General features: G+C 24.5%; 4 protein-coding genes across 5 annotated transcripts; 2 read left to right on the forward strand and 2 right to left on the reverse strand.

Moving 5' to 3' along the window:
• The first annotated feature begins 3,636 nt into the window (after positions 1-3,636).
• Gabat (4-aminobutyrate aminotransferase) lies at positions 3,637-10,817 on the forward strand. The gene is made up of 9 exons (XM_011505452.1): positions 3,637-3,882; positions 5,676-5,977; positions 6,617-6,703; positions 6,817-7,012; positions 7,396-7,568; positions 9,500-9,640; positions 9,719-9,876; positions 10,260-10,528; positions 10,643-10,817. Exons 1-9 carry the CDS (start codon positions 3,831-3,833, stop codon positions 10,756-10,758), a joined length of 1,494 nt encoding a protein of 497 aa, XP_011503754.1. The 5' UTR covers positions 3,637-3,830; the 3' UTR covers positions 10,759-10,817.
• Positions 10,818-11,236: 419 nt separating this feature from the next.
• LOC105366867 (UPF0505 protein C16orf62 homolog) lies at positions 11,237-15,828 on the reverse strand. Its single transcript, XM_011505453.1, has 18 exons — positions 15,812-15,828; positions 15,619-15,706; positions 15,335-15,541; positions 15,079-15,238; positions 14,804-15,012; positions 14,597-14,727; positions 14,344-14,520; positions 13,909-14,250; positions 13,741-13,841; positions 13,502-13,683; positions 13,278-13,421; positions 13,056-13,219; positions 12,806-12,968; positions 12,536-12,728; positions 12,096-12,235; positions 11,830-11,991; positions 11,487-11,753; positions 11,237-11,408 (listed from the first exon to the last, which is right to left on the reverse strand). The coding sequence occupies exons 1-18, from the start codon at positions 15,826-15,828 to the stop codon at positions 11,322-11,324; spliced, it is 2,934 nt and encodes a 977-aa protein (XP_011503755.1). The 3' UTR covers positions 11,237-11,321.
• Positions 15,829-16,283: 455 nt separating this feature from the next.
• LOC105366868 (SUZ domain-containing protein 1) lies at positions 16,284-17,928 on the forward strand. 2 transcript variants are annotated; one of them, XM_011505455.1, is made up of 4 exons: positions 16,284-16,615; positions 16,972-17,039; positions 17,124-17,298; positions 17,380-17,928. In XM_011505455.1, the coding sequence occupies exons 1-4, from the start codon at positions 16,589-16,591 to the stop codon at positions 17,572-17,574; spliced, it is 465 nt and encodes a 154-aa protein (XP_011503757.1). In that variant the 5' UTR covers positions 16,284-16,588; the 3' UTR covers positions 17,575-17,928. The 2 variants fall into 2 exon arrangements, with proteins under 2 accessions (XP_011503757.1, XP_011503756.1); XM_011505454.1 differs by having other exon boundaries at positions 16,293-16,575; positions 17,380-17,927.
• A 608-nt stretch (positions 17,929-18,536) lies between these two features.
• Positions 18,537-21,252, reverse strand: LOC105366880 (uncharacterized protein PFB0765w). The gene is made up of 3 exons (XM_011505476.1): positions 20,867-21,252; positions 19,772-20,276; positions 18,537-19,726 (listed from the first exon to the last, which is right to left on the reverse strand). The coding sequence occupies exons 1-3, from the start codon at positions 20,987-20,989 to the stop codon at positions 18,555-18,557; spliced, it is 1,800 nt and encodes a 599-aa protein (XP_011503778.1). The 5' UTR covers positions 20,990-21,252; the 3' UTR covers positions 18,537-18,554.
• Between the last annotated feature and the right edge of the window lie 3,613 nt (positions 21,253-24,865).

The raw sequence follows: 24,865 nt of genomic DNA on the forward strand, positions 1-24,865 counted from the left end.
GCAAGAAAACATCGTCGTTGCTGCATTGGAATATTACATGAGGCGCAGAAAGAAAAGTCTAGATGTTTCGAGAATTCGACGAAAGAAAAAACGTAATAACGTTAGAGAATCCCAGATGATGTTATTACCCGAAGACCATATAAACATTACACACCATTTGAAACCAAAACATAACAAGTATACGAAAATTCTCGTTTAGTTTACAGAAATCTGAGATCTAAAAGGCCGGCGATGCCGACAATCGACGGTCTTGAAACTGGCTTCAATTTCGAACACTAGGCGACTCAAGTTTTCCAGATGTATAACAACTTGGGTTCTCCAGATGTCTAACAACTTCGAAAGGATTCTCGCAATTTCGAACAAATATTGATGCCCAATAATAAATGATGCATATTCTACAACTAAACTATTAAAAAATGAAATAAGGTTTCTTTTATTTATTTATCAAATAATTGGGAATTGGTAAAAGACATTAACTTATATCTACATTGCAAAGTCCTTTAAACAAATTATATTTCTCGTCAAGTTATGTACTTTACATCCTCGTTTTACATTGCTACTTATTTAAAATGTTACCCTAAACGCATTGTCTGGGATCCGACTGAAAACCTCCTTATGATGGTAGATGGAGGTGTTGTTGGCAAGTGGAAGGGGGAATGCAATTATTCAATACTGCCTTTAATGTTTATTGTTTTTCCTTTTATTAAATATAATAAATAGTTAATGATTTGAAGTGTATGAATGAAGGTGTGAGTGAATAAATAAGGAAATTTCGTATGTTGGTTACGTGATGATGAAAGTGTGTGTACTCTCGATAGAGTGGGACGTGATCCCTTCTCCTTGCAAGATGAGTCGCTGTGGTGGTGGACTCGCACTGGAGGGGCGAGTCGGACGATACTGCTCTTGTCGGCGGTGTAGTTTGAGCGCCGCTATGCCTGTGTGGTGGGAAGGACTTCGTGTTGCCTCACTGCGTGTGTGAACAGGAGGTTCGCCAATGGTAGATGTGTGAGCCTGCATTAGAGTGGTTGTAAGGAACGTCCGTGGTACGTTGCTTACGTAGGCGTGGGAGCTGATGTAGTTGTGGTAGTAAAGAACGTGCGTGGTGTATTGCTTGCGTAGGCGTGGGAGCCCGTATAGTGGTGGTAGTAAGAAACGTCCGTGGTGCGTTGTTTATGTAGGCGTGGGAGCCGATGTAGTTGCGGTAGGAAAGAACGTGCGTGTTGCGTTGCTTACGTAGGCGTGGGAGCCGATGTAGTTGTGGAGTCGCTATTAGTGCTTTAGGCTGCTTGATGCTTGCTATGGCTACAGTATTGGCGATTGCAGGTTGGATAGCGAGCCCGATGTGGAGAGTGCGTGATTAATACTAGCAAGAGGAATGCGCGTCAAGAGCAGCTACTTAAATATTCTCGTACGAACTTGCAGTGCCGGTAGCGCACCGGTGGCCGTTTCTATGCTGATATTTGCCGTGACGTCAATAGGGCATAGCCTTGTAAGGTTCATTGTTATTACTTTTCTGTATTATAGTCGTACATTCGAGTTTTGGTGTAGACACATTTCTCGAGTTCGTTAGCTAGTGTTTATAAACAAATGTTCGCGCTCATACTTCTTCTACTTTGTATTCCGCTTTCAACTGTCTCAATCCGTAACACGCATGTATTACAATATAAATAATTAATACACATTGCAGACTTTATAGATTGCAGTTTTTTAAATTGATTTTTATAATTTTCTAACATTTTTTAAATCTTCTTTGATCTTCCTTGTTCTTTTTTTAGCGCAATTGAAAACAAAACTTAAAAATATTATCCTCTTTTATATTTTCTTATATCCTTCTTTTTAAAGAAATAGTTAGACATATAAATACGTAAATATTATTACTAGACAAATGATTATTACTCTCTGTTACGGATTGAAGCAGTTGAAAAGCGGAATACAAAAGTGGGAGAGGTATGAACGCGCGATTCAGTTATTTAAACAAAACAATAACAACGAACCTTCCAGGCTATGCCCTGTTAACATCACGACATTAGTCGTGACGACAACAAAATACCGGCGTTTTAAGCAATAGTACAATAATATTTAAGGGCTGCGCTTCACACGCAGCAGCCTGTCTTTAACTCAGTTTAGTTTAGTAACAAATACGCAGTCATTATAACGGGCGCACTATTCAATCTTCAAGCTTCTGTCTACACTCATTACTCACTATACGTTTAAACATCTATTCAGTTACTTCACATCAGTGTCACTTGCGCCATCACAAACTGCAATTAAAAATTCAGATATTCAAGAACACAAGAAAGAACTCACACTACTACAATAGAATAATTCTCTATCTCAATAGAAGTAAACAACAACACTACAATATTATAGTTTTATAAGTAGAATAAATTAATAATCGAAATTAAATATATTACATTATACTTTTATCATTTCATTTGTGCCTTCTTTCTCTTAATTCATTATGGCGAGAGATTAATACACTGAACTATTGAAATGGCAGTTAGAGCCATAAAAACAAAACGTAAAAATCGAACACTCTCTTCCACTTACAAAGTTATATTTTCTTCTAATTAAGATAACCAATTAGATTGCGTTAGTCAACAAAAATTAAGATGATTTCCCCCCACTAATATCACTACTATTTTTTTAAATTCAAAATAGTTCTTGCTGTTATATTCTTTCCCTCGAACTTAATCGAAACCTTGTACATTAACACGGCATTTTGATTTCTGTAAGCACTTTCAGTCTTTTCATTTATTAATTCCAGTTATATATTTTTACATTTATTTTTTATGAATATTTTATTCTCAATGATTATTATAATATTTTATATATAATATCTCATAATTATTTATGCAAATAAATATTTATATTATTATCTTATGTAATGAAAAATATACATAATTTTCATTTAAGCATTTACTTACTCAAAGAATTGAGTAAGAATCAATATCATTAGAATTATAATAAATTGTTATATTTAATTAATTAATAAAAATAAATCTACAAATAGATATGATGCTTTTACAGTATTCAACAGTTAGCTAAATATTTAATTTTCGAAAAAAAGAAAATAGTGTAATTGAAAGAAACATATTGGAATGTATTATATCTGATATACAACCCTTTTTATGTTATCTTTCTAATTAGTAAAAAGATCTCAAAGCTTGTTTCGTTGATATTAAAATATAAATTAATCTATTTAATAAAAAAATGTAGAAAATGAACGTAAGCATTGCCTTATAAACTTCTATATAAGTTAAATTTAATTAAATAAAATCTTTAGAAATTTTTATTTAAAAATTTGCTTAGTAAATAGTGCATAAAATTTATCAAAAAATAAAAACTTATATATATAAAAAACTTTCAACGTTTCCATAATTTACAATAATTCATGCTATTATAAATATAATATTCATATTTTGAAATATTTGTATTGATTTTCATATATTACTGTTGATTTTAAGTTAAACGTAGAATATTATACATAATTGTAAAATCCGAATATGTCAGAATTGTATGTCATTTTACTTGTAAATTTATGAAAGATTGTAATAACCGCATTGATAAATTCAAGGAAATTTGAGAGCTAAAACTAGAAAACAAGGCGAGAATACAAAGAAATGGGAGGGGAATATAATTATGGAATCTAGGCAACAAGTTGAAGTGGGGAGCAATGAAACGTCGAAGTGTCGGCGAGCAATCTGTAACAGTCGCGCTACAGGCATCGCTGAGGATTGGTCTTTGTATATAATAAATATTATTGTTACCAAAAATAGCCTGTCAGGAGAAAAGTACAACAAAAGCCGAGGTCCAGGATCATCGGCAAAATGATTGCAAAGAGAATGCAACCAGTGCTCGTGTCAGCCCGAGCACTCCGAGGTACTGCGCATGTGCAATCCTATCGATTTCTCTCAAAATTTACTTCTACTTTTCTTCAAAGATAAAGTTTTGAAGTCTTGCTACTTATCAACAATTACGATATTTAAAATATTTGTATTAGGTTAATAATCTATTATACTACTTCATTAATTTTCAATTCATTCATAATATCGCGAGTATTCGCTACTTTGGAAGAAAATAACATTTATTTTTATGTGTAGAATGATGTAGTGAACATCCACTAAAATATTTCCATATAACATGGTTTACATAAAATTATAGAATTAATGATCTATTGGATTCTCAAGCTATACTTTCGGTCTAACTTTCAATTATATCTTATATTTCTACGACATATGCCATTTTTAAAAACACTAATTATTTAAGGCAATGCAAAAATTGAATGCAAAAATTATTGAATTCAGTTTACTATAGTGGTATTCACTTGTAAGCTAATTTATTTTACATTGTAAGCAATCTTGATCTTTTGTTGTTTACGTGCAAAAATTCTTGATTTAAGAAAGTTAAATCACTCTTATTATTATAGATATGTTCATTTCATATTATATATTCTTAAAAAATTTTAAAGTCAAGATAAAAAAATTGTTACTAAATAATAAGCCATTGGTACATAAAAAGGTTGAATGAAAAATCTATTCTAAAAACATTAAAAATATATGTAAAAATAAAGACGAAAAACAGTCAAAAACATTTATAAAATTTCGTCTGAACATACAAGTAGAAGGTTAGAGAAACGAGTGAAGATGAGATGACGAGGTCACAACCCAATATATTATACAACTATTTCGAATTAGTATTAGTTAAAAATAATCACTACATTTATTTGTATAGGATGTTATAATGTTTTATTTACAAGACATAATTGTTGAAATTTAATAAAACCAATTTCATAAGATTCAAAAGATAAATCCTTAAACACTTATAGCAAAACAACATTATTTCATGATTGAAATTGTTTTTGATTTATTTATGTGTTAAAAATTTATGATTAGCATTCATTATATTTTTTTTATATATACATTGATTTGTAAATTTAATTCTTCTAATTATTTTAGTAATAATATTATAACTTCAATAGATACAATAAAATATCATAGAATTCGGAAAATTATTAATTATTAATGTAAAACTCTAAATAGATTTCTAATGAATTATCACTAGATTTATTAAAATTTTAAATAAATAATTAAAAATTTATTTTATTTTTAATTCTTTTATCTTGAAGCCAATATATATAAAATCACATATAAAATATTATAATAATTTGTTAACATGGATAAAAATATATGTATATTATTCATACTTAGATATTAATAAAACAATAATAAATTATTAATCATTTACACATTTAATTTTTCATTTCAATATTTTCAATAAGGATAAATTAGTATATTATTAATTAATTGGCATATAATTTAACATCCAAATCCTTCAGTTAAAATATAAGTAGTTTTAAATTTAATTGAAAAAATATAATATTATTTTATAAAATTTTTACAAATTTAATAATATCAGAAATAAATTATATATAAAGTAAGAATTGCAAGCAAATATATATCGTCTTAAAAATTTTCAGTGGTTTATTTGAGAATAAAATTCAAGAAAAAATTTCGTATAGAAAAAATACAGAAATAGAATTAATTTTAAAAAATATTAAGAAAAATACAAACTATAATACTTATAAGTTGATTACAATAAAATTTTCCTTTGTATTTTTATATACAAAATACAATCATTTCGTCGGAATAACCATTAATCGCTATTGCTGGCAGGTGGAGAATTGCATAATTGGTTACGAACAATATCAACACAACCATTTGCAAGCGAACCTAAGAGCCCAGTGATCGCAACAGAAATTCCTGGACCAGTCTCTCAAGAACTTTATCGTCAAATGAACTCCATACAGCAGGCATCCTCGGTACAACTATTTGCGGACTACGAAAAATCGATTGGCAATTATCTGGCCGACGTCGATGGCAATCTGATGCTTGATATCTACATGCAGATATCGTCGATGCCCCTTGGCTATAATCATCCTGCAATGCTTCAGGTTCTTACAGATCCGCGCAATCAGGTAATATTTTGAGTGTTAATCGGTATGAGTACTCCGTATTCACATTGTATTGTACTGTATACTCAGTATAAAACGAGCATTACCCAATTAACATACTTTATTGTCATTAATATTATTTGTAACAAGCAATTACTTAATTGTTTTTAAAGATTAACAATTATATGTTAATCTAGAATATCATCATTTTTATATTGCATATCAATTCTTAAAATAACGGATTCTGATTGATATTTTCAATTACGAAGAGCATAAAAAATTTTAACTTTTGTTACATTAATACGGAAAATTTCCTATGCAAAAATAATATGAAATCTATTGCGATTGTTTTTTGTGCTGGCATCAGTTCATTACAATAAAACTTGATATAAATTTCAGTAAAAATAATATAAAGTTTCACAATAAATGAACAGTTAAAAATTCGTTTATATATTTAAATAAAACATTTTTTATTTTCATTTGATTTAAATAAATTACAGAATTAAATATATGGAAACTGGACAGTTGTTTTTCAAAATATTTTGTTTATTCCAATTATAAAAAAAAATAAAATATAAATGTAACATTTACATAATTTATTTTAAAAAGCATTTACTCGTCGAATTTATATTCCACTACAAAAATAGCACGATTATTTTTTAGAAAATTATTGCAAATCGTCCAGCGCTTGGAGTATTTCCAAATCGTGATTGGCCAGAGAAATTGAAAAATGTTCTACTTAAGAAAGGAGTTAGTATATGAATTGTTAGATATTTTATTTTATTTTATTTTATATTTAGTTTATAAATAAACGAATATATTAACATATTAATTAATTGCCAAAATTTCTAATTAAATTTAAGATTGCCCCACCTGGATTTTCACACATAACAACTATGATGTGTGGATCATGCTCCAATGAGAATTCATTCAAAAATATTTTTATTTGGTATGCAGAAAAACAAAGGCATGGCAAATCATTTACTAAGGAAGAAATGGACAGTTGTATGATAAACCAAGTACCAGGATCTCCAAAATACTCAATCATGTCATTTGAGGGTAACTTTATAAATCATTTCAATACATTATTACCAATAACAAACTTGTTCAGTTTATGAAATCTATTTCAAATATAATTTTAAATATTTACAGAAAGCTTGATATAAATATATGTAAAATGTATTATTTAAAAAAATCCCAAGGTTTTGAATACTTTATTATTTTTAAACAAATGTGTTTATAAAATATAAATAATATATTACATAATTTATTATTATGTACAACTCAGAAAATAATTAAAATTTTCTTTTTAACTAGTATATCACCAATATCAATACTATATAATAATATCATTAAGCTTTTTCTGTTAATAAAAAGTTATAATAAAGTAATTAAAACCTAAATATATTCTAAAACAATGTTTATCGTAATTATAATTATAGGGGCTTTCCATGGAAGAACTCTTGGTTCTCTATCTACTACTCATAGCAAATACATCCACAAAATCGATGTACCAGCTTTTGATTGGCCGATTGCACCATTTCCGCGTTATAAGTATCCACTTGAAAGTAATGAAAGTGAGAATAAACAAGAAGATGATTTTTGTTTAGCTAAGGTATGCATATTCATATGTTCAAGTGAACTATTTCTAATATTTTATATAAGTAACCGTAAGGAACATTAATTATGTTATTATTAATTATCTTGTCAATTTACCGAAAAATTTTTAGTTTCTACCATTTTTAAATTATTAATTTAATACAATTACGGTTTTAAAAGTATTCTTAAAATTACAATAATTTTATATGATTTCAATTGATTTATATAAATTTCAATTATTTTTCTGATATACTTACTAATTCTTACATAATTATTATAATTATTCATTTTTTTATTCAATTTTATTTTATTTGCATAAAAGACTATTAAGTACTATTAAAAAAAACATCACATATTCAAGGATACCTTTAATATTTATTTTAGAAACATTTTTAAATCATTTGAATATCTATTAATACTGAAGTTGAGCTGAGATGTATTGTTTACTTTGTTATTTTCAAATATTGTTTTTCAATAATATATATTTCAAATTTAAAATAAAATTAATATTTATGGGTGATTACTTATTATATTGTAATGATTTCATAATTATTTATACATACATATAAATATTTTACATAAATATTTTATAATTATTTGCTCATATTTAGTTTAATTAATATCATTATGTGAATATTTTATAAATTTTATATTTTATTCACTAGATACAATATTTGTTATTAGACATTTAAAATTTATTTAGTACAATTAAATTATATTTCAATATTTTTATGAATAATTCTAATTTCCAATTTAAAATAGCATTTTTTTAAAAACGTAGTTTAGATTAAAATTATATAATATACTGAATTCGAAATCGAGCAAATAATATTTATTAAAATAATATTTAATATACCCTAATTTAAATTAATTTGTAATAAATAAAATTTTGATACATTGGTTGAAATACTTATTTAATAATTTATAGAGCATTAATTTCAAGAATATTTATTGTGTAGAAAAACATACATTGTTATTGAATTCATTGAATTCATTAATTTATATTTTGAAATGTCTTATATTTAAATAAAATAATTGTTCATTTTGCTATAAGGAAGTTCATATAAGAAGTGAGAATTTCTAAGTTGATTATAATTGTTTTGTCAATGTTTCATATGCATATATATTAAATTTTATTTGTCTAAAAGTAGTCAATATTTATTATTATAAAATTGAAATAAAAGAAATTTAATAAATACTTTATTTTACATAAGATTTCAAACCAATATTTGAGAAAGTTTGAAATTGACGAAAATGCATTTTTTAATTTAGGACACACAAAGTAATGTATATTTGCATGTACCTTTTTATATTTGCAGAAAATAATTTATATTTCACATGTTCAGTTTGTAAATATCACACAAAATAAATCGAATTATATATAAATGATAAGTTGATTATATAGTTTATAAATATATTGAAATAATAGTACAAAGAAAAAAATTAAAATTAACACTATTAAAATAAGCATAATGTCAATTATAATAATTACAGTCAAAATTTTTACCTCATTTTTCTTATTTTATCTTACCTTATTTTAGTTATTTTCAAATAATTTAAGTATTTGATTAAAAAAATATAAAATCTTATTAAAAAAATTTTTTTATTTGAAAATAAAAAATGCATTATACAAAAATCAAGCATCCATAAACAAGTTATTTTTGTAAAATTTCAATAGTCTTAATACTGATTCGTAGAATATCTAAGAATTAAATTAGTTTTGTAAAGTTTTTTTAAAAAAGTCCTTCACTTTTATATACACTAAATGTACAGGTCCTATATAAAAAAATTCTTAAAATGCAAGGATCAATAAGCATTTTAAAAATTAACTATAAATTATAGATTCTACCAAATAATTTGTGATTAAACCAATAATATAATAATAAAGTTACTATAACATATAGTAAAAAATAAAGTAATTTAATCGTTTTGTTTAAAATGTTACAGGTTGAATATCTATTTGATAAATATAAAAGGGAAAAACATTTTCCGGTGGCTGGAGTAATTGTTGAACCTATTCAAGCTGAAGGAGGTGACAATCATGGTTCTCCATATTTTTTTCAAAAGCTCCAACAAATCACTAAAAAAGTAAAAGAACAAATTTACCCTTTAACCTATTTTATTTAGTTTATATATATTCCACTTAGTAACCATGATCATATTTAGTATGGTGGTGCTTTGCTAATCGACGAAGTACAAACCGGTGGTGGACCAACTGGTAAAATGTGGTGTCACGAGCACTTTAATCTTGAGTCCCCACCTCATATAGTCACTTTCAGTAAAAAAATGCAATTAGGAGGATACTATCATCTCGAAGAAATGAAGTAAGTAATGAAAGAAATTGTAAAAACTTACGTAATTAAACATAAAATATTTATTTCTATGGGTGGGTGTTTTTAAAATTTTTTATACAAGCATTGAAAAACGGATTTTTAATTTTTATTTTTGTTTGAAATTTTGTTTTAAAACCATTAAAATATTGTATGTATTGAATGCAATTACTTATTAATTCTGTTTTTACCTAAAATATGAAGAAAAAAAATTTGTTATAAAATTACAAAATATCTATGCGAATAAATTGCTATATTATTGTTCAGTTATCTGATCGTCGACTTTTTACATAGAAATAATATAATTGTATAATATTATATATATAATAATATAATTGTTTATAATATTAGGATAATATAAATTTTTAACATTTTAGACCAAATCAACCATATCGCGTATTCAATACATGGATGGGAGACCCTAGCAAATTAATACTTTTAGAGGCAATAATAGATGTGATATTAAAAGAAAATCTATTGGATAGAGTCACTAGAGTTGGAAATTATGTATTACAAGAATTAAAAAAACTTGAAAATGAATTTTCAAATACCATAAATTCATCTCGCGGAAGAGGAACTTTTATTGCTTTTAACTGTGCTACTTCAAAATTAAGAGATGAAACAATTAAAAAACTATTGAGAAAAGGTAAACATTGACATGTTTTGTCTTAACAAACATTTTTTATTTTATATTTTAAAATCCAATTATTATATTTTTTTCATTGACAAACTTCGTTAATTAGTACCATTATCATTATAGGCATTCAAGCAGGTGGTTGTGGAAATACAGCAATTAGACTTCGACCATCTCTTACATTTACAGAACATCATGCTAATATATTCTTAGAAAATCTTCAAACTATTCTTAAAGAATAAATCTCCATATAAATATATTTTAAATAATCAAAACAATAATCAAATGATTAACAGCTGAATATTTCAAAAATTTTATTTTTTACAATATTGTATTAACATACTTGTTAGAAAATTTATATATCATCAATTTTTCAAACATACTTAAGTTAATGGTATCTTGTCTTTAAATTTTTAATAATTTTATTTCGTTCACGTTAAAATGGATATTTTAGTGTCTCAATGTATGGATGTACGTATGTATATAGTTTTATATGAGATATTATTTAATGAATTTATATGTCAGTATCTGCTTATCAGTACCTAATATATAAAATTGATATGATTTCTATACTTTCACTAGATGAATTTTTCTATTTCTAGTAACAAATGTTATTGATTATAGTATAAAAGAAGTAAACAAATATTTTCTTTTATACATATATATATATTTTTTTCTTTTTTTTTTATAATTTGTTTGCTGTGTCACTATCTTATTTTTAAAGAACTTAAATATAATACTGGATATTAACATCAATCTTTACTTTTTATAAATTTAGTTTATATTCTGATTTAAATGTTGTGTCTTATTTCAGCATTTCTTTTAACATGTCAGTAAAATGTTGAAACTGCTGCAATTGGCTCTTTTTCATTATATATTCTAATATTTTTAACTGCAAAAATGCAAAAAGTAAAGTATATTTATTATCAACATATAACAATTTTTATATTATACAATATTCTAAACCCACTTTAAATTTAGAATCAACAGTATTACGTTTTTGAGATAAATTCCACAAATTAACAGCCATATGTAACAACGATGGCTTTGTTAAATCTGCTCTTATAATCATACAAACAAACAATTCAAAAGCAAGGATTGATTGTTTATCTAATTGATTAGACGATCCTAAATGTTTCAAATAACTTAGTAGTTCTTCAAAAACTTTTGAACACATTTTATTAACTTCATTAACAAATTTATGATCTGAACCATATAGTTTATCATTAGAATCTACCTATTTAATTGAGTTGTTTTATAATTAATAATAAAATTAATGATATTCATTAAAAATGGCTATCTAGAATTTATACCTTATCAACATGATAAAGATAAGTTTCTTGAGTTATTGTAGACAAAAGATCAAGTACCCTTAGATACAAATGCGACTTTATCTTATTATTATGATCAAAACATCGTTGAACTGCATTAAGAAGGCCTCTCATCAAATACAATACTCCATGTTCAGGACTATCCTGTTAAATGAAAATTAAAAGATTTCAAGTATTAAAAAAAAAAGTAGTTTTCATTAAAATATTCCATTCTGATAAATTTGATAAATTTAAAATATTAATGTTACCGGAACCACCAATAAAGTAGAAAGAAAATTTGAAAGATAAGAAAGTAAATATGGCTCTGAACTCTTGTTTTGTCCATCAATATCTAAAGATTTAGGCATTTCTGGTACTAAACTTAAAGCTGCTTTGAAGCATGCATCAGCTATTAAAAGAGTTGGATAAATAAATAACAATATTAAAAATTTAAATAGAATTGCAATACATTTAAAGTCAACAATTATGTAAGGTGAGATTATCATATTCTTAATAAGAATCGTTTTGTATTTACTTGATACATGATAAATATATACTTTAATAATAAAATGAAAATGGACTTTTATATTTGAAAATATTTGGAAAAAATATTTTTATAAATACATGTTTCTATTCTTCTAAAATTGGTTTAGAATGACTGAAGTTTTCAATTTACATAATTTGCACATAATCTTTTTAAAAAGCTTACCTTGACCATAACATTGATTAAGAAGAGCTACTTGACCTGATAATAAATATAATTGAAGTTTTGTATAAACTATAGTTAAAGAAGGAATTGTAATGAAACAAAAGGCAGCACAAGCACGTACAAATGCTGATGTTCTTCTAGTATGATGACCTCGAACAATTTTTCTAGTATCGATAGATAGTCTATTTACATACTAATAATAAGATTTAAAACAGTAATTTTAGATTAAAAACTTAAATAAACATTTTACATAATTTTCTAACATTCTACCTGTACAAGCTGAACATGTACAATATCAAGATTATGAAAAGCAGCTCGTGCTTCTACATAAAAATTTAACTGCTTCTCAAAATCCCGATTATAATCTATTCTCTGAATAAGATTACATATCAATTGACCAATTTGTCTTTTTTCATCTTCTACCGTAAGTGCACTGTAATATTAATTAATTATATCCAAGAATACATCAATATATTTATATAATTGTGTTAATTTAATGTTACTAAGAAAAAAAATGTACCTGACTGTGTCATGCATTATTTTCATAATAAACATAAGAGCATTTATCATAATTGGATCTATTATTAGACTATTTTGTTTATTAAGACCTTGTACTATAGTTTTGCATATTTCTACTTTTATACTTTCTTTTTGAAAAAGATTTATTAATGGCAAAAAGTTGTCCTAATAGAAATATAAAATATTGAAATTTTTTACTTAATAAATAAATTGTAACACTTACCATTGTTAAAATTGAATCAAAATCTTGAGCATCAGCAACCAATTTTTCAATAATATTTTGTAACTGTGGATAAAAATATTCAAATTCTCTGCTTGGTCCTAAATGATTTATAATTTCACCCAAGAATAAATTAATTTCACTAGCCTATTATATATTAATAAATTAATGCTGATCTGTATGTATAATACCATACAATAATTCAAATTTTTAAATAATTTACTCACAGTAAAATAAATAACAATAAATTGAATCCAAATTTCCATTACATACATAAATCTGATTGAATCTTTTAAATTTTTCATATATTTCCAAATTGTATTTAAAACAGATTGACATTCATCTTTTGGTGGCCTTTCTTGTATTAAACATTCACCTAAACTTCTATACAAATGACATTGTGGATATCCTAAAAACATTTAATTATTGTTAAATATATTTATTTATTTGAAATTAAATTCATTACCAGTATCTTGAGACATTTCTATTAAATTAATAAATTCCAATGAATGAGATGCAATATATATTGGTTTGAATGAATGTAAAATAGTATTTAACAGTAACGCACTAAAATGAACATAAATTAATTAATTTTAGTTGTTTAATAATCTATTATAAATAATCTATAATTTACTTATTAGATTCCTGTTTACATCTGGTAAACACTTCTGTCAAAAGACTATCAGATGCCGTCACAGCTAAAACTTGTAAAATCCAATCTAATGCTGGTGTATAAAGGTTTAAATAAGAGTGTAAACAAATATTTTGCTTAATCAAATCATATTTTGTAGATTGTGAAAACAGTTGTCGATATGTATTAATAAAATCATAAAAATTTTCTTTTACGAAGTCAGGATTTGATGTTCTGAGAGCAAAACCAACGCGACATAAATAACATCTTGCATAAACAGCTACTAATGGGTCACCGATTCCTCGAATCATTCTAGTGATACGTGTCAATACTGTATTAAATTCACTAACAATAAATAAATACTAAATTAATTATAAGACTAAAGTAAAAAAATAGAAATTATTTTGTTCACAAGTTAAAATATTTTATTTGAATTACTTAGTTGTTAAAAAATTGTATGCTTTGATAATTGCCATTTCAACATAAAGTCGTGGAACAAGTTCTCTTATTGATGCAATTTTGTAAAACCAATTTTGGCAAGTTTCTTTAGCATTTTCTGAAACCATATCTGATGTAAAATTATCTGGTAAACTTGTTGATGCCTTAAATCCTGGTCTAATATAATAAATTTATCATTGCTTAAAAATAATAAAAAAAATTAAATATAAATAAAATTATTAAATATACAGACTTGATACATTCTGCTTTTATTTTTAATCTTTTGTACACTAATTTTCCAAATATTTCTAAGATATCAGTAATAAGAACAAATTTACTTGGATAAAATGAAATCACTGATGTATCTACTAACAGTTTTGCACACTAAAAATATAGATTTTTAATAATACAACTATCAAAAAAATAAAAAATAGCTTAAAATGTATCGTTGATATTTTACTTGAATAACAATCTTTAAAGCTTTAACTCGCTGATCAGAATTCCAAGCATGAACAAGTTCATTATTTAATTGCTCAATTCTTATTATATATTCTTGTTGAGTCAAGCCTTGCATTTGTCTAACAGAATCATCTTCAAAATCATCCAATTGTTCTAATCTTGTTTTAACCTTATCTACTAAAAATCCACTTGGTTGAACTTTCATAACAACTATAAAATATATAAAAATAAATAATTTATATATTATATATACTGATTATATGTATTTGTACATACTTTTTTCTCCACCTGGTAAAAAACTTGTTTCAATAGATAATTTTTCTAAAGTTGTGTATTTATTAAGTACAGTCACTCGTCTTGAAGTCCATGGCTCAACATTATATATTTTATCCTTCATTTTTTTATCATCTGCTATTATATTAGCTGAATAATTCAACTAAGTATTTAAGAAATATTTTTTAATAAGTTACAATTTTAAATTAAAAATATTCCTGGATATTCAATGAACATCAAATGTATTTAATTAATTTACTTCATTTGATGCCATTCTTGAAAGAGGATCCATTTCTTCTTTCATAAATTGAGTTAAAGGATCTGAACCATCAAGAGATGAATGACTGGAAATATTATTTCCTACTGATCCAATGTTAATAGAAACTGTTTGTACAGGAGATGGAGTTCTCAATGATGAATTGATATTGATTAGATTTCTTTTAGTCCCACATCGTCCATCAATCATCTGAAATTGATTGAGGTAAATATGTTTAAACAATTTTAATTAATTTTAGTTAATATATTAAAAAAAGCTTTACATACTGTTACAGTCACAGGCTTAAGTGGATGTTCAATAACTTCTTCCAAATATAAAGTTTTTTTTATTTTATAATTAACAGGCCTTTCAAACCTAGAAAATTATAATATTTAAAAAATGTAATAAATATATAAATAGTTTTTATGACATATAATAGATTGAAAATTTTTTAAATAAACAATTTTAAATACATATTACCATTCTATATCCGTCATTTTACAAAAATGATAATATGGAGGAAAAAAATTAATATTTTTTGCAACTTAACAGTTACTGCGATATATTTACTCTGATCATGTACTTATATTTACAGTTATCATATGTAACAATACAAAAAGTAAAAAGATTACGAAAAACTGTTTCAAGATATGACAAACCAACTCTATATCAATTCGAACAAATTATTACTTTATAACCACGTAAAATAATTTATATCAAGTAATAACTACTGACAGCATATATTTTATCGAATTTCTCACTTCAAATTTTGTAGTATAAATTTTATTCAATTGATCATTTTTATATATTAATTATATTTTATACATTATTTATTTATAATTAAATTATTTTGTTTGAAACAATCTATTATAAAAAATATTTATTTAAAAAATTTAATTGAAATTGACAAAATTTTTTCGTCACATGGAATTATAATACTTAAATTTCAGATTATAAAATATAATTATATAAGATCAACTTTATGTATACAGTGCAAATAGCACAAATAAATCAATGTTTGATATGTTGGTAAGTCCGTTTTGAAGATATAATTTAGTTTTCAACGTTTCTCTTTTCTCGTTCATCGTTCCTCTGTGTCTTTTATTGCACAATTCACCCGTTATAAGCTTTAAACCATCGTTTGGCACTCCTTGTTCTACCCGATCTAAGTCATAAATTTTTATTTGGACATGTCTGTTGTCGACAACGTCTACGAGAGCTGGGAGGAGATGGATGAGTCGGGGGTAAGTTCATAGAATGAGGTTAACTTCAAAATTCAACAGGGTAATCATAAAATACCAATAATAAAAATTTCCAGTGAGCTTCGCTTAACCTAAAACAGGAAACATTACAATAAAAATATTTAGAATTTTTTTAAATAAATAAACTTATCTCTGTTCATCCCTCTCTTCATCCGAGAAAAGAATTTTCAATTACATCATTTCTTGATTATAAAAATGGAAGCATGAAATATATTTAATACGCATTTTTGTTTTCAACTACACGTTTTTTAATTTCTTTTAATTTTTGCAAATTAATAATATTTTCATAATTAATTCCTTTTTCGAATATGTATTGATATTTCAGTAAATATGGATTGATCTCATATTTCATTTATCCATTTATATTTTATATTTAAGGTTCTTGATAAAAAATTGAAAGCTCTTGATGTGAATTCTGTCGACGTTCTTCAAGATGAATCAAGAAAGTATGTTTATAATTCGAAGTTAAAATTCAAAATTTGTAATTATATATGTATATATTTTAAGTATTATTTTTTTTATATTAACAGTAAAGATTGTAAAACTGATGCACGTATTATTATTTTGGGTGAAGGAAGAATAAGATCACAATATGCTCCAAAATCTACTGTAAAAATATTAAAAAGGCCAGATAGAAATATACAAGGTGACGGACCACATTTAAATGGTGATAAGCCAAAACAACCAATTAAATCATTAAAACAGGTAAACTTATTTTATTTACATTTATAAAGAAAATATTGTTCAAATATAAAATAATCTTATAAATTATGAAATTTTAATTAGAGAGAACAAGAATATGCCGAAGCAAGAAAACGAATACTAGGAGAAGAAAAAAGTCCTGATGAAAAATTAGTTTCGGAAATTAATAGGATACAGGGAAAAACATTAGTAGCTGGTAATAGTAATTTAGTAACACTAAATATCACAAGAATGCCAACAGGACCTGATGGTACTAAAGGATTTAATGTACGCAGGTAGCATGTATAAAAACATTCAATTCTAATCAACCATATCACTGCTCTTCTATCTTGCTCTTGGTAAGAGAAAGAAAACAAGAGAAAAAATGGCTATGAGGCCAAATGGATTATTATAAGTGCCCTGAATAATCTGGGTCTTAATATTTCTCTACTGGACAGAGAAATACTCTGACAGTTGCTTCCCGTGAAAATGTTTATGAGGGGAAATATAAGAATGACGATGCCTTTATATAATTTCAGTCAAAATAACCATGACTATATAATGCTACTTATTGTCGATGTAACAATTTGACACTTCAAGTTAAGTCATTTCTAAATAAAATGATTTATTAAAAAATTTATTTTTATATTTCTTTCAAATTGATTATTAATCAACAACAAAAACATTTTATTATTTTATATTAAATATAAATCTAACAACAAATTCATTTCTTTAAGTACAATGAATGGTAAAAATCAGAATAAAAGTCCATTTTAGAAATAATATTCAGAATAAACATTATTAAAATAATTTAGAAGCACATATATTTATTTTTGGAAATTTGAGTATTTAAATTTTTCTAATTTATTTTTAAATTTATATCATATTTTGAAATATCACAGAAACTATGTATTTGTTTTTTGTAAAAAAGCAATAAATCATTGTTACTGCAAAAAGTTATTCAATGTTTGAAATTAAAATCTTTTATGCTCCACTGTAATAAAATAATTTTTTATAAATATTTATTTTAAAGTATATAAAATGTATTCTTATCTGTGATAATTAAAGACAATTTTTATGTTGACCATACAGAAATTGTTTCTTTAAATACACTTTACAAAAATGTACAACATTTTTTATATACGTAATAAAAAATATACTAAAAAATTATTTTACAAACATGATTTTAATTACATATCATGTAATTCTTTTACATAGAAACAAAAAAATTACTTCAACTATTTATATAAAGTTTTCGTCATTGGTGAAAAGGTACTACTTTACTTTTGATAACATGGATGTAATTTATATAATTCTTTGTTTTTGAAACACAAATCACATTCTTCACAATAACGCTTAAAATCTGGTTGTGATATAATAGATGTAGCTTTTTCCAAAAGTATTGTCTTAACATTAACAAGATTCAGATTTTTCTTTTTTTTTGATATCTTAGGTTTATTTTTGTTAATTAACTTTAATCTATTCCCTTTATTTCTTAAATTTTTAGAAGAAATATTACTATCAATATTTCTTGACTTTCTATCTACAGCTAATTCAAAAATACTAGTTTGTCCTGGTAAAACCTCTAAAACAGTATTTTGAGATTCTGAAGGATTTGACAATGACAAATGTCTTTTAATTTGAATTCTTGGATAATCTACATTGCATGTATAATCTTTCTCTAATTTGACAACAGCACATAATGGATACCTATCTATAGTTACTTTAGATATCTTTTGACTTTTATATCGATCTATTTGAATAGATTTTTCTTGTCTTAACTGCTTTATAGATTTATTTTCTGGTATTTTATTAACCAACTCTTGTTTTATATTTAATTTCATAATTTTCACATTTTTGTTCGAATTATTTGGCATATATTTTAAAAACTTTTGTTTCTTAGCTCTTTTTTTAACCTGTAGGTTCTTTTTGTTTGCAATTTCTTCTATTTGTATTTGTTTTTTGTCCAGTTTAGTTATTGGTAAATTTTTGTCACTTTTATTTACACCCTGTAGTAAATTTTTTTTGCTGAAATTTCGTCCTTTGAACAAAATTTTCTTAGTTTGATTTTCTGTCTTTTGCCAACTTTGATTCCATTTAAGATCTTTTATTCTTCTATTAAATTCTTCCAAATTTTTCCGGGTCCTTAACGTTCTAAAGGTTTCATCAACCTTTTCCAATTTAAGAATTGGGCTAGGATACATTGAATTTATCAAATCATGTGATAAATTCATATTAACAGGAGATATTAATGAAGGATCAAATATATCCAATTTACTTTTGAATTTTGCTTTTATATTAGAAACTTTTTTTTTTTTTCTTGGGCCCATATAATCTATCAAAACTTTTCTAGGCCTCAATGTTCTATCTAATTTTTCAGGTTTTAAAATATTACTATTATAAATGTTATTAGATTTGCTGCAAATATTATCATGATTTTTAATTAAATTTTCTTTAATATTGTTTTTTCTTAAATTATTATTTATTATATTCTTATTAAAAGAGAAATTCTTATTCGCTCTTTCAAATTTATTAAATTTACTGACATTATCAGAAACTATATTAGAACTACACACGTTGCTTTTAGATTTTACATTTGTTCCTACTTTTACTTGTTTAGAAGACTTATTATTAATTTTAATTCTGCTACTATAGATACATTGACAATTCACACAAGGAAACATACAATCTGCTTTTGAATCAAAACTATGTTTTAAAATACTTGCAGGAAACATTAATGAATTTTTCCTTATGTGTTCTAGTACATTACATGAATCAATTATATCATCATTATCTGATGGCTCTGCTTTAATTTTGAATTTATTTATTTTTACCATAGGAGTAATAATTTTTTCTTGTACGTTTTCTTTATTCATCCAGGATAATTGACTTTTAAATTCAGTATCAGTTTTTGCACAATCTACATAAAAATTATAAAATTCTTCTAATTTGTATCTACATCTAGAACACATTTGTTTTGGTAACAAATCCATTTCATGTACCTATAATAAAAAAATATATTAAATTCAAGACTCAAATTGAAATATATTTTTTAGAAATTTGAAATTTATATATTATATTTCATTTAAATTTAGATCATGTTAATCTACTTCATTGTTAATTGGACAAATTATAAATTTTTAAAATATCATTAGGCTTTATCATTAGACTAATCTGATGTGTGATGATTATAACATTAAAATACTCAAACAAGTAAAAACAAAACAAAAGCATCAATTTTATAAACCCTGTTTTCAGATATCTAATAATTAAGTCCAATGCATGTAAAAAAAATTTTCACTGAATACATTAGTGTTTTTACATCGTTTTAATATATTTTATTAGTAAGAACTTTATCTACAACTTAATATTTATTAGCAAAAAATAAATAAACATAAAATTAAAAAAAAATAAAAAGCAAAAAATAACACTTTGTAACCTATTTTTATAAAAATATTTAAAGAAAAAAGTTAGTAAAGTGATTTTTACTAATTCCGTCAAGTATGTGGAAAATTGAGAAAAATTGTGAAAAAAGGCATCATAAATTATTGAATCAGTGAATATAAAATCAATAAACAAACAAATTACTTACTAGTATTGGTAATATAGCGTTGATTTTACGCATGTGATCCTCAGTTTTGTCAAAAATATCAATGGCTACCCCTAAATGCTTGCCACAAAGTCGACACATGTTACTTTTCTCTAGAGTCTCCATTACGTTTTTTCAAAATGCTCACTTGACAAAATAGAAGACTAGATTGAAGGCGTTCTATTTAATCACAATGCGCGCGCATATATCGTCAAATAAGTATCTGACATTTTAAGCGCGAATTTTCAAAGGCATTCCGAAGAGGTTATATTATACGTATTACTTTTACTTTTCAATGTTGGCACTAGCGCTGTCGCTGTTGGTATAAAACATAAAAAATAAGTACATCCATGAAACAAAAAAAATCCCGATTCCCTTCTGGTATCACTGCCTTCTACTAATATTGGTCACAAAATTTCGGGCACTTTATTCGGTTCATTAATGGAAATCAAAAACCAAGTCTCCCTCTCACCCAATCAAACATTTCCTTTCAACATTAGCGCGATTACGTCGATTGTTTGTAGTTATTTTGTGCAAACTTTTATAGCATGTTTAATGTTTAATACACTACGAGAACAATACTGTAGCAATAAACAATCTAATAAACTCTCGCGATATTGCCTGAATATGTGAAACTATACTAGATAAATTAACAATACAAAACGTAAATCACACGCAAACACTAACTAAACAACGACCTTGTTCTATCACTTGTTCCTCGTTCTTTCCATAAAATTTAGCAACAAAATATAACAGAAAACTTACCACGTAATAAAAGTTACAAATAAAAATACTAGCAGTTTCCGTTTTATGTATTGAAAATCTTGATACAAAGAGTTCACAAGTGAACACAGAATGTTAAGTATGAAAAAAATGAACTTTCTTTGTCTCATTTGCGATTTTGAATAATAAATTATCAGTGTCTATTATGAACAAGTTGTATGAATCACGTGTTAGATAATGAAGAGGTCGCTAGCAATTGTGAAAACTCAAATGTACCAACTAACTTAAAATTGTTCCGTTATATGACAATATTGAGAATCATTACTTGAGTGTAACCTTTAACGCAGGTACATAAATTCTCATATTGTTCAGCTCTTACTAAATCATCTCTTTTTAATCAGTGCTTCCTTAACTTCAACTTTTTGCTAAGATTGATATATATTTACGAATTCTTTTTACAAGATATAGATTTTTATATAATCGAAAAGACAATACGACCAAATTCAATAAAGTGAAAATTTCTGAATTTTTAATTGAGTTTATTAATCACATGCATGACTATAACTTTTCATTTTAACTGAGTACGTATTTACTTTATTGTAAATATAATCATATTTTGTAAAATTGTATTGCGTGCAATCTTTTACTGACGTACGACAAGCATGTAATATGAGATACTTGGTCAAATATATTTATTTGTAAATATTTTTAAGGTGAGAAGAAAATATCATAAACTTATTCACTGGCAAATTTAATTTTTCATAATTTCCAGATATTAATAATATATTTAAATTAATATTTTTTAAAAATAATGAAATAATTTAATCATAGAATTAAAAAAAAACTAAATCTAGTCCAGTTAGTATAAAACTAAGAAATTTTTAAAAAATATACAATAACTTTATAATACAATAATGTACAATAAAACAAAATAAAAACATGCCAATATTAGAATATTTTAAAATATATAACTCTAGTAGAATATTGATACATACAAAACAATTATACATCATAAATTAATATAAATATTTAATAAAGGATCTATTAATAAATGAAAATTTTGTATATAAAATGGAAAATTAAAACCAAACTTAGTTGAAAAACTAAAATGATAATTAAAGGTTCAACCAGCATAGCATTTTAAGTAACATAGTTTTAGAAAATGATGAATTATAGAAAAATAAGGTACATCGTTAAAATATTGTTTAACATGAAGAATATCAAGAATATAAAAATTCTTATAAATGTTTATTTACTGAAACTTTATAATTCATCATTAACACAATGATTATTACCAAATTATTTATATAAATAATAATTAATTATATACATGAATATTAATATAAGCTATTTTCTGAAAATTGTTTTTCATTTCTTTTACTTTAAACTGTACTAAATATTTTATGCATACTTTTCAATTGCATTTAATATATTGATAAATATGTTGTATATGTATATACAATTATATACAAATATTATATACATACAAATTTGAGAATATATACAAAATAAATATTTTGTATACTTTATCTGTGATATGTACTTAATAATAATGCAAATTTTTATAAATTTTCTTTATATATAATACGTATTATTTTTATATAATATATTTTTTATGTTTTGTAATACAAGTCAGTTACATATAGAAGTAATAATACTTTTTTTCACTAGATTTCCACTACTATATTAAAACATGCTTTTATCTTCTTTTTTATTATTTCAATCATATTAATATCAACTATTTGGAAGTGATTATAGTTTCTGTTTTATTTTATTCATAATATCTGAGACGAAGCAAGTACATAATACTAATTATACTTATATATAATAGATATTAAACATACCTTATATAAATATAATAATACTATATAATATTAATTTTGCACAAATTTAAAATAATATTAATATTTACTATATGTTGTCATACTTTTTATATTATTACAATATTTGATTTTATAGTAAACTTTATTTTAATAATATACCTGCGAAAATGTACTGAATAGAAAAAGAAGTTTAATAACATTTTTACTTTCTTAATATTGAATTTTTACCTTTCTTGTTTTTGAAATCGTCCCTAAGAATAATTACAGCATCCAGGTACCCCAAGAAGATCAAGCAATAGAATTTTCCATTTATTATGCATACAATACAGAATTCTATGGTATAGAAGTCAATCCTTATACTGCGAAATGTTGTTGAATGTTTTTACATTATATTTTAAATAACTAATATAGATTAATTTCATTATTAGTAAAATAAATTATGAAATTCAATTATTAAAATAAAGAATCATTTTTAGAGCTTATTTTATATATAAAAATACAACTAATTTATGTAGAAATCCCATTTTTATTGATAAATAAATAAATAATTATAACCAAGTATCCAATAAAGTACGGTGAAAGTATATAATGTATTCATTTACTTAATATTTATTACAGATTTAAGATTATCGACTTGTAAATACGCTAGTTTTCAATATAGACATACAAGATAATTAGAAATATAAAATATATTTAATTATTTATTATTAAAGAATATTCATAAGTAAATCATCTCAATTTTGCTTTTATAAAGTCATAATGTACATTAGAATAACATATTTGTAAATATATAAACGTATATTATACTCATGTTTTATTATCAAAAAGATAAATAGAAAAATTTATTTAAAATTGTATAAATATATTTACTAGCTTCATAAATACATAATATGTTTATATGTAAAATAAAAATTAATAAATTATTAGAAGTATAATTGGATACTTATTGTAGTTTATTATTATATTATAATGCTATAATATAATATATTATAGTTTGTTATTGCATTATAATGCTATAGGATAATATATTATAGTTTGTTATTATATTACAATGTAATAATATAATATAATATAGAATACATAAACATGCTGTTGTAAATTTCAACAGGTAAGTGAAGATGTAATTCTTAAAAATAAAATATAAGATTCTATAAGTTCTTAGGCATCCGTAAAAAAAACTAAGTAGTAAAAAATATAAGTAATATGATCTTTAAATCCTTTCCTATATGTACACTATATACAAAAGAAATTTTTACATATATCACAAAGATATGCCTATTATATATTATTTGTTTTTATTTTATACATGTTAGTTACTAAATATTTTTAATATATATGAAAACTTATTTCCACAAAATATATTAACTTATTTATAAACATTAAGAACTTGTAAATCTACTTATAAATCTTTTAAAATATATATTATGTTTTAAATATATTATATTGAAATATATTT

This window comes from Ceratosolen solmsi, unplaced genomic scaffold (genome assembly GCF_000503995.2).
Source record: "Ceratosolen solmsi marchali unplaced genomic scaffold, CerSol_1.0 scaffold80, whole genome shotgun sequence".
NCBI classification, from domain to species: Eukaryota; Metazoa; Arthropoda; class Insecta; order Hymenoptera; family Agaonidae; genus Ceratosolen; species Ceratosolen solmsi.

Coding starts and splice junctions, on each gene's coding strand:
- LOC105366867 (XM_011505453.1), bottom strand. Junction 12,729..12,805: donor TACATGTTCAGCTTGTACAG/GTAGAATGTTAG, acceptor TCTTATTATTAG/TATGTAAATAGACTATCTAT. Junction 11,409..11,486: donor CTGTTGATTCTAAATTTAAA/GTGGGTTTAGAA, acceptor GCATTTTTGCAG/TTAAAAATATTAGAATATAT.
- Gabat (XM_011505452.1), top strand. CDS start 3,831: ATGATTGCAAAGAGAATGCAACCAGTGCTCGTGTCAGCCCGAGCACTC. Junction 7,013..7,395: donor CTCAATCATGTCATTTGAGG/GTAACTTTATAA, acceptor TTATAATTATAG/GGGCTTTCCATGGAAGAACT. Junction 9,641..9,718: donor TCCAACAAATCACTAAAAAA/GTAAAAGAACAA, acceptor GATCATATTTAG/TATGGTGGTGCTTTGCTAAT.
- LOC105366880 (XM_011505476.1), bottom strand. CDS start 20,989: ATGGAGACTCTAGAGAAAAGTAACATGTGTCGACTTTGTGGCAAGCAT. Junction 20,277..20,866: donor ACGCTATATTACCAATACTA/GTAAGTAATTTG, acceptor TTTTTATTATAG/GTACATGAAATGGATTTGTT. Junction 19,727..19,771: donor GAATAAGAATTTCTCTTTTA/ATAAGAATATAA, acceptor ACAATATTAAAG/AAAATTTAATTAAAAATCAT.
- LOC105366868 (XM_011505454.1), top strand. CDS start 16,522: ATGTCTGTTGTCGACAACGTCTACGAGAGCTGGGAGGAGATGGATGAG. Junction 17,040..17,123: donor CTTCAAGATGAATCAAGAAA/GTATGTTTATAA, acceptor TTATATTAACAG/TAAAGATTGTAAAACTGATG. Junction 17,299..17,379: donor CAATTAAATCATTAAAACAG/GTAAACTTATTT, acceptor AATTTTAATTAG/AGAGAACAAGAATATGCCGA.